At 36.7% G+C, this 19,921-nt stretch overlaps 1 protein-coding gene across 1 annotated transcript in view; it reads left to right on the top strand.

The window, feature by feature from the left end:
• The window catches only part of LOC123549353 (RAB11-binding protein RELCH homolog), a 140,844-nt gene that overhangs the window by 33,577 nt on the left and 87,346 nt on the right, over nt 1-19,921 (top strand). Inside the window, 4 exon segments of the mRNA XM_053545460.1 lie at nt 4,507-4,684; nt 6,301-6,460; nt 11,575-11,698; nt 15,108-15,153. Coding sequence (XP_053401435.1) covers nt 4,507-4,684; nt 6,301-6,460; nt 11,575-11,698; nt 15,108-15,153 — 508 coding nt within the window.

Raw genomic sequence — 19,921 nt, 5'->3', positions numbered from 1 at the left:
GAAACATGACATAATAATAGATGGCAATAAGGTGGAGTGCAGAACAACATTTGAATAATTTCTTAATTGAATAATTTCTTAATTGACCACTGAAAAATGTGTAATGAAACATTGACATAATGATAGATGGCAATGAGAGAAAGAATTATAACTGGTCTTGAATATGTTTTTTATTATCTCCCTTTTTTGTACTTAATTTTCTTTAGTCTATGAATGCAATAGAGGAAAGTATGTAGCCTGTCATTTTTAATGTGACATTTTCTTGACTGAAAAACTAAATGGGAAGGGAAAACAAAATATAGATTGAATAGTTGGATTTGAAAACTATTAGTATAATGGATTCTTTAAACCATGATTTGACACTCACCCCTATCTTTCAAATTCCTTGTTTTTATAAATTATCTGGAAGAGAATAATTGAATGAAAAAAATCAATCAATGAAACAATTAACAGAATATAAGGGTAATCATAAAGATAGTTATTCGTAATTTTCAAGTCTTAGTCAATAACAATTCAAAATTGTTAAGTGCCAAGTAAAAAAATCACAATTTGAATACACGCAATCAAGAATGTGAGTTCAATACATAATGTATATATATGCAGTTATATATAACTTTTGTTGTTTTGTTTTACTTCTTCTAAACAAAGCATCATCATCTTAAGGTAATGGACCTGTTTCCTCATTATGTGATTTCGGCATTTTCCGGTTGACACCGCATTTAGATGAAATATTTGCTCATATGAGCTTCATTTATGGCCAAAGAAAGACGAACCAACCGACGAGAAAACGAAATCACAAAGATTGTCTGATTGTCATTATGGGTCCTCTGCTTTTAAGTTTGGACTACTGTGAAATCATTAATATTCGTGGGGGACTAATTTTCGTGGATTTTGTGGTTGAGTCAATCCACGAAATTTAATCCCAATGAACAAGTAAAATTCCCATTCATTTTATGTTCAAAAGTTAATACAATTGAAAATGGAAGAACAACTTCAAACTGGTTTTTAATTTATTGCCAACTAGTTTCGGCTTTCAATGCCTTCATCAGGGGTATAATGTTTACAAGCGAATGAATCCATGAATTCATAATCCCCACAAAATTGCCGTTTTGACCAAAACCACGAAATTTCATGCCCACGAAATTAAATGATTTCACAGTATTAAAAATTCTCTAAGCCTCTGATAACTATGGGGCCTCCATGGGCAAGTGGTTAAGGTCACTGATTTCAAATCACTTACCCTTCATGGATGTGGGTTTGAGCCTTGATTTGGGCATTGAATTCTTCATGTGATGAAGCCATCCAGCTGGTGGTTCTACCCAGGTGCCCGATTGTGATAAAATAATGCACGCAAGGGCACCTGGGTTCTTCCTCCACCATTAAAAGCTGGAAAGTTGCCATATGACCTATAATTGTGTAGGTGTGATGTTAAACCCAACAAAAAAAACAAAAAAACAAACAAATGTAACAAATACTCTGGATAGTCATTTTCGCTAATATTCTAAAATGGGTCTAATAATAGGTAGATCTATGATGAAAAACTATACTTTGACCATGTTCAAACAAAATTATCTTTAAAACTTAAACTCATTTAATGCGCAACTTTATCTTTTTTTTGGAATTTTCATGTTAAATGGTAACAGTATGATCTGAGATATTATTCAGGTGGAACAATTTCCTGCTAAATTAGCAAGTACAGTCACTGCTATTTAACCCTTATCCTGCTAAATTTCTGTAATGAACTTGTCCATCTTTCAATTTGGACAGTACCATTAACTGTTAAAAGGGGTGTTTACCAAGAAGATACTGACTGAATGGCAAACAGTGCAGATCTTGATCAGACTGCACAGATGTACAGGCTGATCATGATCTACACTGGTCGCAAAGACAGAATCAATCATGTCCAACATGATAATTGCTAATTTACATCGACACATAACCATGATTACTCTGACACATAAATAAGAAAAAATCTCCAGGTTTGTTTGCTATTGTCGCATGTCCAGGGATATTTTTCTCTAAAACGCAGTAATGAAAAAATTACTTGTTCCGTAAAATAACACACGGTTACGTGTCTAGTGAAATAATTCCCTAACAACAGTGACACTTCTTGTGACATACTTTTTTGTATATATTTTGCATAAGCATTGCACTTGCTTTATGACATGATGTTACACATACATCATATTATACATTTAGCATCACACACACACCTCAATTATAAAATAGACGTTACAAGTGTCATATCTAAATCACACAGTTTAGAGCATGAAATTTTACGTTGTTACGACATATTCAGGGGAATGAAATACTTGACTTGAATAAGGAAATATGTCTTATTCACAAAAATAACAAAAGCTGGGGAAAAGTATTTTTTGACAGTTTTATGTTTTAATAAGCAAACCACATGATGCAAATCTGTACAGTTTTTTCTTTCAATATATAAGTAGCATCTGCTTAATTATTATCTCTGATCTTTTAGTAGTTACCCATGGTTTAAGCCAGTATCAGACACACATGATTTTAACAACCAGACAATGCTTGTTTAAGACATAAAAAAAAAATGTTTGTTTCTGGTAACATGCTAAATAAAATTAGGGTAGGTAGGTCTGTAAATTTTTTTTATAACGTGGGACATTTCGTTAATTATTTTTGTGTCAAAAAATGAATACAAATAAGGGGATTATGCCTTAAAAGCATCAGTAAGTTGATTTCTAACATCACTGACCATGTTTAAAGCATAAAAAGCTTGTGAACACTCTAGAGACCACATTTTTGACCCAATCTTTATGAAACTTGGTCAGAATGTTAGTCTTGGTGATCTCTAGGTCAAGTTCGAAACAGGGTCATGTGGGTTCAAAAACTAGGTCAGTAGGCCAGATCAACTCTGGTGAGCGATATATTTAGGGCCATCATGGCCCTCTTGTTGACATTTTATTCACCAGATGTGATCAAACTACTGGGTGTTTTTATGCCCCCGAAGGGAGGCATATAGTTTTTGAACCGTCTCTCGGTCTGTCAGTCTGTCAGTCTGTCCGCAATTTTCGTGTCTGGTCCATATCTTTGTCATCGATGGATGGATTTTCAAATAACTTGGCTTGAATGTGTACCACAGTAAGACGACGTGTCGCGCGCAAGACCCAGGTCCGTAGCTCAAAGGTCAAGGTCACACTTAGATGTTAAAGGATAGTGCATTGATGGGCCTGTCCTGTCCATATCTTTGTCATCGATGGATGGATTTTCAAATAACTATGCATGAATGTGTACCACAGTAAGACGACATGTCGCGCACAAGACCCAGGTCCGTAGCTCAAAGGTCAAGGTCACACTTAGACGTTAAAGGATAGTGCATTGATGGGCGTGTCCGGTCCATATCTTTGTCATCGATGGATGGATTTCCAAATAACTTGGCATGAATGTGTACCACAGTAAGACAACGTGTCGCGCGCAAGACCCAGGTCTGTAGGTCAAAGGTCCTAAACTCTAACATCGGCCATAACTATTCATTCAAAGTGCCATCGGGGGCATGTGTCATCCTATGGAGACAGCTCTTGTTACTTATACCATTCTTTCATTACACATGAAGTGTAACAAAACTTTCATAAATTATACTAATTACTCATAGTAACTTTGGATCTTGTGTGTCTTGTCAATAAATACGCTAGGGGAAAGAAATTTAACATGTAAGTTTTAATGTGGCTTATTCTTGACCAAAAATCTAAACGTGAAAGGAATGCAAAATATTGTTTAAGTAATTTGATCTGAAAACTACTAATATAATAGATTTTTAGCTCTACTATTCAGAGAATAGGGGTGCTATTCTACTCGGCCCGGGGCCAGTGTCGGCGTGGGCGTGAACTTTCTTGGTTAAAGCTTTTCGACAACCTTTGTTTTTCTGTCATTTCTTTGTTACTATTGCTTATATCTTACTTTAACTTCACATAAACATTGTCCAGCATACAAACAAAATATGTGCAGGGGCTGGGCCCATTATACATATGGTCAAGGTCACCAAGTTGTTATACTTGGAATTATTTTCATGTTAAATTTTTAGAAAGCTTCGTTTATAGATATATCTTTGGTACTTTAAAAGATAATGACTTGAAATTAAAAATATTTCTTTATACTCATCATCCGCATATATGATTACAATCCCCATAACTGTAAATGTATTTTTGACAGAATTATGCCCCTTTCATACTTTAAAGTTTTTTGGCAATTTTCGCTTTCTGGATATAACTTAAAATTTAGTACAATATAAGATAATGACTTGATACTTAAACTGTGTCTTTATCATCATCATCTGCATGTGTGGTAACAATCCCCATAACTCTGATTTGTATTTTTGACCAAATTATGCCCCTTTTCATACTTAAATTTTATTTTTTATGCCAGTCTGCCAGTCTGCTATTGTTTCCAGTTAAGGAATGAGACAGTAGAGGTATTTTATTTTAAAACATAATTTAAATGGTGAGTTTGTATTGAAATTTTTTCATGTTTTCAAAGGCTGCCATTACATCCCAGAAGTCTCCAGGGGGGATGATACCCCTAAATGAGGGACGGTTCCTGCTGCATGTGACAACACTGGAAGAGCTGGTTCCCTTCCTGTACGTGTCTGTCTTAGAAAGTGGACCATATACTGATAGACTGCAGGAAACCATGGCCAGCATGGCAGATGGAGAATGTAAGATACTGAAAGTTACAGTTATAATTTAAGATTTTTATGCCCCCCTTCAAAGAAGGAGGGGTGTATTGTTTTGCAGATGTCTGTCCGTCGGTTGTAATGTAGACCAATCCGTTTCTGGATGATATCTCAAGAACGCTTTAGCCTAGGATCATAAAAGTTGATAGAGAGGTTGGTTATCATCAGCAGATGATCCCTATTGATTTTGAGATCAGTATGTCAAAGGTCAAGGTCACAGTGACCCGGAGCAGTTAAACAGTTTCCGGATGATAACTCAAGAACACTTGGGCCTAGGATCATGAAAGTTGATAGGGAGGTTGATCATGACCAGCAGATGACCCCTATTGATTTTGAGGTCAGTAGGTCAAAGATGAAGGTCACAGTGACACGGAACAGTAAAACAGTTTCCGGACGAAAACTCAAGAACGCTTGGGCCTAGGATCATGAAATTTGATGATGACCCCTATTTATTTTGAGATCAGTAGGTCAGAGGTCAAGGTCAGAGTGACCAGGAACAGTAAAACGGTTTCTGGACGATATTTCAAGAACGATTTGGCCTAGGATCAGGAAAATTGATAGGGAGGTTGGTTATGACCAGCAGATGACCCCTATTGTTTTTGAGGTCATTAGGTCAAAGTTCAAGGTCACATTGGCCAGGAACAGTTGAACGGTTTCCAGACAGTAACTCAAGAATGCTTTGGCCAAGGATCATGAAAGTTGATAGAGAGGTTAATCGTGACCAGCAGATGACCCCTATTGATTTTGAGGTCAGTAGGTCAAAGGTCAAGGTTATAGTGACCCTGAACACTTAAACTGTTTCCAGATGATTGCTTGAGAACGCTTGGCGTAAGATGATGAAACTTGATAGGGAGATTGGTCATGACCAGTAGATGACCTCTATGAGGTCAGTAGGCCAAAGGTCGAGGCCACATTGATCCAGAACAGTTAAACCCTTTCCGGATGATAACTTGAGAATGCTTGGGCCTAAGATCACGAAACTTAATAGGGAGGTTGATCACGACCAGCAGATGACCCCTGTTGATTTTGAGGTCAGTAGGTCAAAGGTCAAGGTCACATTGAACCAGAACAGTAGAACTTTTGTTTACAGTGAGCAAGTAATTTCTGTTTCTTGTGCAATTACTGAATGCATCAAAGGGGGCATTTCGTGTTCTACGAGCTCTTGTTATTTTTATTTACAGTCAAAACACACTGAAATTCTGAAGTCTGCTTGTTTCAAAGAATTTGTGAAGTTAAATGTCAAATTATTTCTAAAATTTAATGATGTAAATTGTCTAAGGAATAAAGAACAATTGACAAACATCAGATCTGTAGACATCAAATATATTCTGTCTGTCTACTTGTTACATAATCTGCTAGTTAGGCTGATGAAATAAAAATTGTTCCAAGATTAACCCTTAGCCTGCTAAATTTCTATAATGAACTTGTCCATCTTTCAATTCGGACAGTACCATTAACTGTTAAAAGGAGTGCTTACCAAAAAGGTACTGACAAAATGGCAAACAGTGCAGATCATGATCAGACTGCATTGATTACAAAGGCAGAACCAGTCATGTCCAGCATGGTAAGGGTTAATACAATAGTGTGTTTCATTTCAGCTAATGCAAAATTTACTGGGTCCAGTTCACCACTGACAGATATGACAACAGTGGCAGGAAACAGGAAACGTTTGGTTGCCATGGTGAAACTGTTTGAAGAACATATAGATCAAGAATGGTTTGAGCCCTGGGATAATCTCAGCTGGGTTGTAAATAATCTGTAAGTATATAAACATTTAGAAAAGAGAAATGTAGTTAAAGCCGAACATACCACATACATCATGTACAGTCAAACTTCATTAGCTTGAACTTAGATAATCTGAAAACTGCCCCTTGCTCAAACTCATCATTGGGTCCTGGCATAATTCCTTTATTATGTATATTGTTTGATGGCTCAAACTACTGATAAATCGAACAAATGTTGGTGGTCTCATTGAGTTCGTGGGAATGATGTTTGACTGTATATTTTACTTTATAGTACAAGTTATCAGTATCAGTATACAAAATGAAAGGAATTTATGAAGTGGGCTGTTAATTTGCAGTTAGACAGTCCGCTATTTATAGCTAAACATGGTGTTTAACTTAATGAATTTTAGTTTATGCAGTTGCCATTATTACAACATAATATAATTGAATTAAGGCAAGATATGTAGGTATTAACAGGGCATCTATAATTGTTGTCATCAGCATGCAAGTATTGTGTATTTCTACGTTGTTTTTAGTGTTTTTCTGTGATTCTTGAAACTGCATTGCAAATGAATTTTATTTTCAGATTATTTATGAAATTGTCTCCACATGGATTTGCTTGATCAACTTTTAATATGTCTCAGTAAAAGCAGCAATTTGTGGAATCTAGTTGTATATATGTATTATGAATTTGTAAACTTTACATTTATATTTATTTTCTTCTTCATTATATTAAGTGCTATTAATTTGAATGAGTTTGAACCTTTTGCGTACATTGTCAGTTTTTCCAACAGTATTCTGCTTGTATATGACAGTCAATTAGTAACTCAATAAGTACACATCACAATTAATGATCAAAATTTCACCCATACCTTCTCCATTATGAAATTAACTGAATACTACTAATTTAGGTTACATAACTGTTCCTGTCCACACTGTCTCGGTAGCCTAGTGGTAGAGCGTCCGGTCGTGTGGGAGGTCGTGGGTTCGATCCCCGGCCACGTCATACCAAAGACGTAAAAAATGGTATTAGTAGCTTCCTCGCTTGGCGCTCAGCATTAAGTGGGTAGTGCTAGGACTGGTCAGCCCGGTGTCAGTATAATGTGACTGGGTGGGGTATCATGTCACATGTCTACGGCATGATATTCTAGTGAGGCAGCACTCTAAAGTTGGGCATTGTGCTCACTGCTACAAGTAGACACACACACACTGTTCCTGTCCACAGCATTAAATGATTTCACACTATATGTTCTGATGGGCTCATTAAAAGCCACCTCATGTAAACTAAAATTGCTTAATGGAATTTGAAAAATATAAAAATTGCCATAATTTTCATACAATATATGCAATTTTGAAAACATCTCCTGCATTCTTTAAAGTTTAATACATACCCATATGTAAACAATATGAATTTAAATATATTTCCATTTATAGAAACTTACTGTAAAATTGTAATTGTAATTTTTTATCAAAGTTATTTCAATACAGGTATGCTTGTATAAACTACTCCAGAACATCTGTTGGCATAATCAAATTTTTACTGACTAATCAATCAAGAATGACACATGAATGATACCTCATTTTCTGGTATATTTCTAAGGAGAAATGCCAAATTGGGTTCATCGTTGTTAATGCTGTAGCAATTCTGACATTGTTTGTGAAAACTCTCTCCACTGGGATGAAAACAATCTGCTAGTGTATTGAGTAAATTATTAGACTTAGATTACTGTCAGTAGAAGCAATTTGAAGGTCGAAGTAAGTGTGTCAGATGCAGAGAAAGGCCAGTTTCTATTCCAGGAACAATTGCCTATAGATGCTAGTTCCTTGTCAAGGAACGAATGCAGATAGATGCCAGTTCCCGTTGAAGGCATGGCTACAGATAGATGCCAGTCCCCGTTCTCGTGTCTTTACCCATGCTGGCAAAACCCATCTCTCCCCACCCCATGCCAGATGAATCTTATGCTTTTAATGACAGTTTCCAATTTCATGTCTCGGCGATATATGACCATTTTGTGTCGATTCGCCGTAAAACCCAACTCACTCACTACAATTCATGCACTTATTTACTATGTTGTGAAATACAATAAAAATTAGATACCTTGATGGTTGCTGTCTGTTCCTTGTTGTATATTTCTTGATTCAAAATAAGTTACTTAAAGGAAAAAACATAACATTATGCTACAAATGATAAAAGTAAGCCGGCACTTTGTTGTTGTGTGTCATTAAAATGTCATGATGTCACTTCTGTTTATGGACATTTATTTCCTGTGCTTTGTTTAAATACACTATAATTATCTAAGAAAGAGTGCTACAGAGAAAGTAGCTTGTTTTGCCATATTTATTCTATAATTCGTTAAATGCGGTATGAGAGAAAAATAATTTGCCACTGGTTGTAAATGCAGATTTGAATATCAGGTAGAGCCTCATTACCGCCAAAACAGTTACCCTCGTATCGGATATTCCTGTCTGCATCTACAGCTAGTGACAGATTATTATATTCCGAAATTTAGCACATGCTTAGAACAATATATGTTTGATAAAAATTCAGGATTTATACTTGGACTCTGCTATCATATATATTTCATTTTACAGCTTCAACACAGTTCTGAAAAGTCACCAAAATGTACCAATAAAAGGGAAGACAAAAAATAACATAGTGTCATGTCCTATTGTAAAAGGCTAAAAATTATTTGAGTGATATTTAAATATTTTCCAGTAATACAATAAAAATCTGCAATAGTAAATAATCAAAATCTACACTTATGTATTTTTGTAAATGGTGTATACTGTAAAATCTTTTAATTTCATGGGCATGAAATTTCGTGGTTTTGGTCAAAACGGCAATTTCGTGGGGATATGAATTTGTAGATTTCAACTTTTTGAACATAAGATGAATGGGAATTTTACTTTTTCATTGGGATTAAATTTCATAGATTGACTCAACCATGAAATCCACAAAAATTAGTCCCCCACGAATATTAATGATTTCACAGTCATTGTTTTCTGCGAAATAACTTTAAAATGTTTAATTTTATGACTTTAAATATTGGGGTATGGTTTTGTTTGTTTGTTTTGGGTTTAACGCCGTTTTTCAACAGTATTTCAGTCATGTAACGGCGGGCAGTTAACCTAACCAGTGTTCCTGGATTCTTTACCAGTACAAACCTGTTCTCCGCAAGTAACTGCCAACTTCCCCACATGAATCAGAGGTGGAGGACTAATGATATCAGACACAATGTCGTTTATCAAATAGTTACGGAGAACATATGCCCCACCCAAGGATCGAACTCGCGACCCCGAGATCCGTAGACCAATGCTCTTACCTATTGAGCTAAGCGGGCGGGCTTGGGGTATGGTAGTAAAATGAATAAAATTATATCTTTGCATTATTTGATGTATTTGTAATTTTGATATGTTATCAACAACATATCACATATCAGTCTAAATGTCAGTTTAATTAAAAAGAAATATTTACACTGTACATATCTTTGTGTAGGCTATAAACATTGTAATGAATGTTTTATGCTTGAATAAATTATTCGTATTTGTACTCGTATTCGTATTTACAGTATTTTTTTTTTAGATATTTGCAAAAATGGCAAATGGCTGGTCAGCTGTTTTGTTTAGAATAGTGGTTTATAACCAGTCAACTTCAAGTTTTCATGTACTTTTACCTGATAAACCTTTTTTTTTTGATGATACATTAATATTTACGTTATTGTCAATAGGTTTTATTGATGCTCAAATTTTTTTGTTTGTTTTGTTTTTTTTTGGGGGGTGGGGTGGGGAGGTGGGTTAATGTCACACCAACACAATTATTGGTCATATGGTGACTTTCCAGCTTTGATGGTGGAGAGAGACCCAAGGTGGCCCTCCGAACATCATTTCGTCAATGGCAGACACTGTAAACATGAATATAGTTCACATTATTTCATGTTGCACTGAATGCAAATGAATTATGGTTGATAACTGACTAAAAGACAAGACAGCAAAACTAATTTGAATACCTTTGGGCATCAGGGCTGCAGAATAGACCAAGAATTGGGTGTTATCTAATTTGTTTATTGATAGAGGATGAGTAGTCAAAGCAAACATGGTGTAATAAGATAGAAAGATGTCTCCGATTTAATTGTCTGGGTCAAGTTTTCTTCTAGGTGTTTCACTGGAAGATATGGCTTTATATCAGTTATCCAGAAATCCAAGTGGAATAAAACCAGGGCAAGTTAGCTTTAATGTAGTAGTGCTTGTTTATTTCACTGGAAGTCATCATTTTTTAGCATCATTTATAAAGAGAACCTAGAATACGTCAGTCCTAAATATAAGGGTAAAACTTGCTGTGAATAAATTATAACTCTTGTGTAAACTGATGAAACTAGCAATATAACTGTTCTGCTGAAGATAAAATAAAAAACTAAAAATATTTTTAGTTAAATATTCCAAATAATGTCATTAAATTGGCTTCAAATTTGGTCTTTTTTTTTTCTTTTTTTCATAGGCAAACTTCTCAAAATTAAGCACAATGACCTTTTTGTTTTTTGAACATATGGCAGGAAATATATACAACCACGAAGTTTTATCAAAATGTACATATTTGGAGATTTTCTTTACATGAAATTATCAGCAAAAATGTGTTTTTCCCATAGAAACTTGACTTGAGTTCAAATCTTATTTATTGGTTGAATTTTTTAGGCGTGATGTTTGATTTATTGTAGCATTTTTTAATTTGAACATGCACAACCACCTTAAAGACTTCTGTTTTGGCAGTGAGCCAAGGAATTGTGTAATTAGGAAATCATACAGGTGCTTGAGCTTGTTTTTGTTAACCTCTAGCCTGCTGTCGGCAAGTGGTTCTGCATATGCGACCAGTGTAGACCAGGCTGATCATGGTCTGCACTGTTTGCTATTCAGTCAGTAAATTTTAATTGAACATCCCTTCAAATAATAAGTGGTACTGCCCAAATTGAATGATGGAGCAGTCCATTTAGAAATTTAGCAGGGTAAGGTTAAGACAAAATTATTTCCGTCCTTTTAGTACTGCCCAATTGAATATGGATCAGTCCATTTTAGAAATTTAGCAGGGTAAGGGTTAAGACATAAATTATTTCCGTCCTTTTGCGGAACATCATTCTGTTGTATTGTATTTTGCAGCATACCAAGGTTGTTGGAGGTTGTGACGGGATCAGCTGTGACATGTCCTAGAATTGTCTCCTGCCTTGCAAAATGTTTCTATAAAATTTCCACCACCTTTGGGAAAACATTCGTGGACAAAAAGGTAAGATTTGATACCAAGAGTGTTTATTGTCTTGAAAAGTGTCAATTTTATGACACTAATTTATCAAGATCATCTGAATTGTTCTTGCAACAAAAGGGGATGTTAACTGCTGCCTTTAACAAAGAAATGCATATTTCACATTATACTGGTAATCTGGATAGACAGATGGATGAAACAAGGGCTTGAAAGTTAATAAAATTAGAACTTGAGAGTTTCTACAGAAATGTGATATTGTAATCTGATTGAAGCTTCATACATATTTTTTTTTTCAGTAAAAATCCCAAGAGAATAAAACATATGTTGAAAAATTTATTCATAACAAACAGCACTGGATGTGGAATCATCCTTGCATTGTTCACATCATCTATGAGTCATCACCATTTAAACAGACCTATGTAACAAAGTTCAGTAAAGATAGTTTCAGAGTACCAATCTGAGGTGTCATGGCAGGGTTCTCATTAATTATTGATATGGAAAGTTGCTAAGTAGAGAGGCGTATATGGGTCCTCTTATTTAGAGTTTCACTTGCTACAGGAAAAGAAGCTTGGGCTTCAGACCACTATAGCAGGGGGATACCCTAGTCCCTCAGACTTTAATGAAACCCTTATGTCAGACAAAAGTTTTCAGAACATTGCATACTCATGATACTGCTGTTTATTCTTCATGTAAGATTGAGTTTATTTTCAGTAATTTTTATAGATCAAAGATTCAGGGGGCCTTAGAAAATTATGTCTCCCCCACCCCCCCTCTGGGGGAGACATATTGTTTTTGTCCTGTCCGTCCGTACATCCGTCCGTCCGTACATCACACTTCATTTCCAAGCAATAACTGGAGAACCATTTGACCGAGAACCTTCAAACTTCATAGGATTGTAGGGCTGCTGGAGTAGACGACCCCTATTGTTTTTGGGGTCACTCCGTGAAAGGTCAAGGTCACAGGGGCCTGAACATTGAAAACCATTTCCGATCAATAACTAGAGAACCACTTGACCCAGAATGTTGAAACTTAATAGGATGATTGGTCATGAAGAATAGATGACCCCTATTGATTTTGGGGTCACTCCGTCAAAGGTCACGGTCACAGGGGCCTGAACATGGAAAACCATTTCCGATCAATAACTAGAGAACCACTTGACCCAGAATGTTGAAACTTCATAGGATGATTGGACATGAAGAGTAGATGACCCCTATTGTTTTTGGGGTCACTCTGTCAAAGGTCAAGGTCACAGGGACCTGAACATTGAAAACCTTTTCCGATCAATAGCTAGAGAACCACATGACCCAGAATGTTGAAACTTAATAAGATGATTGGACATGCAAAGTAGATGACCCCTATTGATTTTGGAGTCACTCCGTTAAAGGTCAAGGTCACAGGGGCCTGAACATTGAAAACCATTTCCGGTCAGTAACTTGAGAACCACTCGACCCAGAATGTTGAAACTTCATAGGATGATTGTTCATGCAGAATAAATTATCCCTATTGTTTTTGGGGTCACTCCGTTAAAGGTCAAGGTCACAGGGGCCTGAACATTGATAACTATTTCCGATCAATAACTTCAGAACCTCTTGATCCAGAATGTGGAAACTTCATAGGATGATTGAACATGCAGAGTAGATGACCCCTATCGATTTTTGGGTCTCTCTGTTAAAGGTCAAGGTCACAGGAGCCTGAACATGGAAAACAATTTCCGATCAATAACTTGAGAACCACTTGACCCAGAATGTTGAAACTTCATAGGATGATTGAACATGCAGAGTAGATGATCCCTATTGATTTTGGGGTCAGTCTATGAAAGGTCAAGGTCACAGGGGCCTGGTCATGTAAAATCATTTCTGGAGAATAACTGGAGAACCACTTGACCTAGAATGTTGAAACTTAATAGGTTGATTGGACATGCAGAGTAGATGATCCCTATTTATTTTGAGGTCACTTGATCAAAGGTCAAGGTCACAGGAGCCTGAACAGTGACTTGAGAACCACTAGGACAATAGTGTTGAAATTTAGCGGGATGACTGGACATGCCAAGTAGATGATTCCTATTGCAGCCAAGCATCAGTGTCTCTGAATTTCACTCCTGACCCCTATTGACTTCTTGCCTATAGGACTTTGCATTGGGGGAGACATGTGTTTTTTTACAAAAGCAATTTCTAGTTATTATCTGCTTCAAAAGGAAAATGATATCTGAAAAAAATCTCCAGAAATCTCACAAACTTAGCCAGACATTCAATAATAGTGAACAAATATTTACTTGAAGTATGGAAGAGTTGATTGAATTGAATTGTTCAAACAATACAGTATCCCAGTCACACTTTATGCATGTTAATAAAACAGAAATTACTGATTTCAGTGATAAGGAAGCACTTTTCACAATGTTTGATTTGTATTTATTGATATGGAATGTCGGGCGATATATATCAGATTGGTGGAAAAGAGTGAAATGAAAAGAATCTTCTTTTTATATGCCCGAATGGACGTATTATGTTATACCCCCAGTGTCCCTCTGTCTGTTAGCAATTTCGTGTCCACTCTGTAACTCTTGAACCCCTTGAAGGATTTCAAAGAAACTAAATGAAGCAAATGTTCACCACACCGGGACAACGTGCAGAGCACATGTTCTGGATGGCTCGCTTCAAGGTCAAGATCACACTCTTGAACTGCTTGAAGGATTGTAAAGAAACTTGGCGCAAATGTTCACACCGAGACGACATGCAGAGCGCATATTCTGGATGTCCGCTTCAAGGTCAAGGTCCCACTTAGGGGTCAAAGGTCACTGAATTTCAGTGCACAGGTTCCATAATTCTTGTTTTATTTTTTTTTGCAAAATTATGCCCCTTCTTCAGCTGATGCAATTTTTTAGTTTTTTTAGCTCACCTGTCACAAAGTGACAAGGTGAGCTTTTGTGATCGTGCGGTCTGTCGTCCGTCGTCCGTCCGTGCGTGCGTGCGTCCGTAAACTTTTGCTGTGACCATCTAGAGTCACATTTTCTTGGATCTTTAGAAAGTTGGTCAAATGTTCTCTGATATTCTAGGTCAATTCGAAACTGGTCACGTGCCTTCAAAAACTAGGTCAGTAGTCTAAAATAGAAAACCTTGTGACCTCTCCAGAGGCCATATATTTCATAAATCTTCATGAAAATTGTCAGAATGTCAACTTGATAATCTAGGTCAAGTTCGAAACTGGTCACGTGCCATCAAAAACTAGGTCAGTAGGTCTAAAAATAGAAAAACCTTGTGACCTCTCGAGGCCATATATTTTAAAAGGTCTCATGAAATGGTCATAACATTAACTTGATGATATCTAGGTCAAGTTCGAAACTGGGTCACGTGCTTCAAACTAGGTCAGTAGGTCAAACAATAGAAAAACCTGTGACCTCTCTAAAGGTGTATTTTTCATGGAATCTGTAGGAAAGTTGGTTTGAAAGTTCATCTTAATGATACTAGGTCAAGTTCGAACTGGTCATGTGCGTCAAAACTAGGTCAGTAAGGTCTAAAAATAGAAAAACCTTGTACCTCTCTAGAGCCAATATTTCATGAGATCTTCTGAAAATGTCAGACTGTTCATCTTGATGATATCTAAGTCAAGTTGAAAGTGGGTCCGTGCCACAAACTAGGTCAGTAGGTCAAATAATAGAAAAAGCTTGTGACCTCTCTAGAGGCCATATTTTTCAGGATCTGTATGAAAGTTAGTCTGAATGTTCATCTTGATGATATCTAGGTCAAGTTCGAAAGTGGGTCAGTGCCCTCAAAAACTAGGTCAGTAGGTCAAATAATAGAAAAACCTGTGACCTCTCTAAAGGCCATATTTTTCATTGGTCGTAGAAAATTGGTCTGAATGTTCATCTTGATGATATCTAGTCATATATGAAACTGGGTCACGTGCCATCAAAAACTAGGTCAGAAGTAAAAATAGAAACTGTGACCTCTCTAGAGCCATATATTCACAAGATCTTCATGAAAATTGGTCAGAACGTTTATCTTGAATGATATCTAGGTCAAGTTCGAAAGTGGGTCACTTGCCATCAAAAACTAGGTCAGTAGGTCAAATAATAGTAAAACCTTGTACCCTCTAGAGGCCATACTTTCATGGAACTTGGATGAAAGTTAGTCCTGAATGTTCATCTTGATGATTTCTAGGTCAATTCGAAAGTGGTCACGTGCCCTCAAAAACTAGTCAGTAGGTTAAATAATAGAAAAAACTTGTGACCTCTCTAAGGCCATATTTTTTATGGATCTGTATGAATATTGGTCTGAATGTTCTTCTTGATGATATCTAGGTCAAGTTCAAAACAGGTCATGTGCGGTCAAACTAGCCAGTAGGTCAAAAATAGAAAAACCTTGTGACCTCTCTAGAGGCCATACTTGTAATGGATCTCCATAAAAATTGTCAGAATGTTCACCTTGATGATATCTAGGTCAAGTTTGAAACTGGTCACTGGCCTTAAAAAAACTAGGTCAGTAGTCAATAATAAAAAACACCTTGTGACCTCTCTAGAGGCCATACTTTTCATGGACTGTATGAAAGTTGGTCTAAATGTTCATCTGATATACTAGGTCAGTTTGAAACTGGTCAAAACTAGGTCATAGTCAAATTATTAAAATCTTTTGATCTCTCTAAGGCCATATTTTTCATGGATCTTCATGAAAATTAATCTTAAAGTTCACACTTGATGATATCTAGTCAGTTTGAAACTTGTCACGTGCGTCAAAAACTAGGCCTGTAGGTATAAAAATAGAAAACCTTCTTTACTCTCTAAGGCCATATATTTCATGAGATCTTCATGAAAATTAATGAGAAGTTCACCTTGATGATATCTAGGTAAAGTTTCAAACAGGTCATGTACCTTTGAAAACTAGGTCATAGGTCAAATAATAGAAAAACCTTGTAACCTCTGTAGAGACCATATTTTTCAATGGATCTTCATGAACATTGGTCAGAATTTTTATCTTGATAATAGCTGTCAAATTCAAAACTGGTCACATAGCTCAAAAACTAGGTCACTATTCAAATAATAGAAAAAACGACGTCATACTCAAAACTGGGTCATGTGGGAAGAGGTTAGCGATTCTGACCATCATGTCCTCTTGTATATTAAGCATGTATTTCAGTACACACTCCTGGGAATAGATTGAGTCTTCACACACTTGTTCACTGTGATGATCTGACATGCAGTGGTAGGTCCCATAACTCTGCATTTTTACAAAATTATGCCCCTTCTTCAACATTACAATTTTGGGTAGTTTTTTTCTGATAGGAATGAATTGAAACAAGATTTTTTTAAAACAATTGTTTTTGTTTGTTGCTCAGTACTGCAGCTATGTATTTTAGTTTTAGCTTTCTCGTCTCAGGGTTTATTACCAATAAAAACTGAAGTTCTTCTCCATATGCGAAACTGTTGGTAAGGGATGATCTTTGACCTTCACAATGTTATTAATAGTAGTCGCCTGAAATGGAAAGTTGCTTTAGGCAGTATTGTCACTTGAGCACAAAAAGAGGATATTGACTGAGCCATGCCATGAGAAAACCAACATAGTGGCTTGGCGACCAGCATGGATCCAGACCAGCCTGCGCATCCACGCAGTCTAGTCAGGATCCATGCTGTAAGCTAACAGTTTCTCTAATTGCAGTAGGCTTTGAAAGAGAACAGCATGGATCCTGACTAGACTGCGCAGATGCGCAGGCTTGTCTGGATTCAGGCTGGTCGCAAAGCCACTATGTTGGTTTTCTCATGGCGTGGCTCATATAGTTTTCCACTTTTTGCACTGAAGCCAAAGAGGGTATGAGTTAGATTGTCACATGGAACAAAGATTGGTTAGAGATTGAACTTGTGACCTGTCGGATTGAACTTTTAACCTCTCAGATTGAACTTGTGTCCTGTGACCTACAGGAATGCATTTGTGACCTCTGGGATTGAATTTGTGACCTCTGGGATTGAACTTGTGTCCTCTGGGATTGAACTTGTGTCTTCTGGCATTGAAGTTGTGACCTCTGGGATTGAAATTGTGACCTTTAGGATTGAACTTTTGTCTTTTAGGATTGAGCTTGTGTCCTCTGGGATTGATTTGTGTCCCTTAAGATTAAGCTTGTGTCTTCCCAGATTGATATTGTGACCTCTGGGATTTAACTTTTTATCCCTTGGATTATATTTGTGACCTACTGGATTGAATTTGTGACATCTGATTGCACTTGTGACCTCTTGGGTCACGCTTTTGACCTTTGGAATTGAAAATCACAAAATAGTGATGCTTCTGTCACTATATAGAACATTATAAAGAAAAGAAATTTCCCATTATGGCTTAAGAGTACATGTAATCTTCATATTTGTTGCCAAGAACAGGCTTGTTAACAAATGTTTTTTGTTTATTATCTGCTAAATGATTGGTTGTAACACAAAACTGATCTGATCTTGATTAACAGGGGAATTTATAGCCTCTTGTTTTATTAATTAATTTTGGAATGTCGTCAATGCACTAGAATTCATGGCATTTCCTTAATTATTGTTGATTTTTTGTTGTAAATTGGATGCTGTTTGGTCAAAATAGAGAAATAAAAAGCTCCTGTTTCCATTCAGTTTAGAGATGTGGATTTTAGATATTTCTTTGATATTGCATTAATGTCACTATTCAACGTTGTTAAGGTTATGGAATGGTGATTAGTTAACATATTAAGCAGTGTTTCTAGATTCTGTACCAGTCCACAAATATCTGATAACTTCCTGGTATGAATCTGTACTGAAAGATGAATGACTTCAAAAAAAATATTGTCTTTTAAAAAAGATCTAATTAGAAACCATTGTCTCATAGGGTTAGGGAGCTCACAACTTCTGAAATGGTAGTCTTACACTTAACCTGAGATGATTGTATATTTAGGTTTTAGATGAATGCAAATATACAGCAAAGTCGTATTCATATAAGTTAGTGTCTGCATCAAATTGTCCAAGAGACAAAATCATCTCGTAATTTCACACATTAACCTCACATGAGTCTTGAAAAATGAAACGATTTATATCCTGCTGATAGAAGCTAACTGAAATTTACACATTTCGTCAACCAAGATTTAGATGTCTAAGATGGGAGAAGAACATAGTTGGCAGCTGCTTTCTGTCTCACACAAATCTTATTTAAAAAGAAAGAAGCCATTTTCCTTCAGTCGCGACTTCATGGCTGAGTGTGAAGGTCACTGACTTTGAATCACGTGCCCTTGACCTCTTTTGGTTCAAAAACCTCATTAAGGGGTGTTGAATTCTTTAATGTGAGAAAGCCATCCAGCTGGCTTATGGAAGGTTAGTTGCTCTACCCAGGTGCCCGCCCATGCTTGCAATAATTCCTGGATGGGCACCTGGGTGACTTCCACTACCATCAAAAGTTTGCTTTCTCAAGCAGTCTTAAATGTTTCCAGGTGCCTCTGTGGCCGAGTGGTTAAGGTCCCTGACTTCAAATCACTTGCCTTTCATCGATGTGGGTTCGAGCCTTACTTGGGGCGTTGAATTCTTCATGTGAGGAAGCCTTACGGAAGGTCAGTGGTTCTACCCAGGTGCCCGCTCGTGATGAAATAATGCACGGAGGGGCACTTGGGGTCTTCCTCCACCATCAAAGCTGGAAAGTCACCATATGACCTAAATTGTGTCGGTGCTACGCTAAACCCAACAAAATAAAATAAATAAATAAAATAAAAGTTTCCTATTTTAAATGGAACATAAAGTGACTCCTCCCTACAACTGCTTCTCTCCAAACCCCTTCTCTCTTCAGACCTCTATGTTTACCCTGTAAAATTCATTAGGTGGAATTTCCTGAAGAGAGACCAGTTGGTGAGCTGACAGTTAGCGAAATAATAATTACCAATTGCCTACCTGTCTCAGGTGCCTGGCATTATAAAAGATAGGAATTGGGAAGTGATTTACTTACATCTAAACACTAAAAACTTAAGAATTCTGAATATCATATAAGCCATGCCATGAGAAAACCAACGTAGTGGGTTTGTGACCAGCATGGATCCAGACCAGCCTGCGCATCCACGCAGTCTGGTCAGGATCCATGCTGTTCACTTTCAAAGCCTATTGCAATTATAGGAACTGTTAGCAAACAGCCGCGCAGGCTGGTCTGGATCCATGCTGGTCGCAAACCCACTATGTTGGTTTTCTCATGACATGGCTCATATAAAAATATTACCAGCCAGTATTAGAACTTGATTCTAAACAAAAACTCTACCAACTAAATACATGTCAGC

Source organism: Mercenaria mercenaria, chromosome 6 (assembly GCF_021730395.1).
Source record: "Mercenaria mercenaria strain notata chromosome 6, MADL_Memer_1, whole genome shotgun sequence".
NCBI classification, from domain to species: Eukaryota; Metazoa; Mollusca; class Bivalvia; order Venerida; family Veneridae; genus Mercenaria; species Mercenaria mercenaria.
Note: the sequence above shows the minus strand (reverse complement) of the source record. Positions and strands in the feature narration are given on the sequence as shown.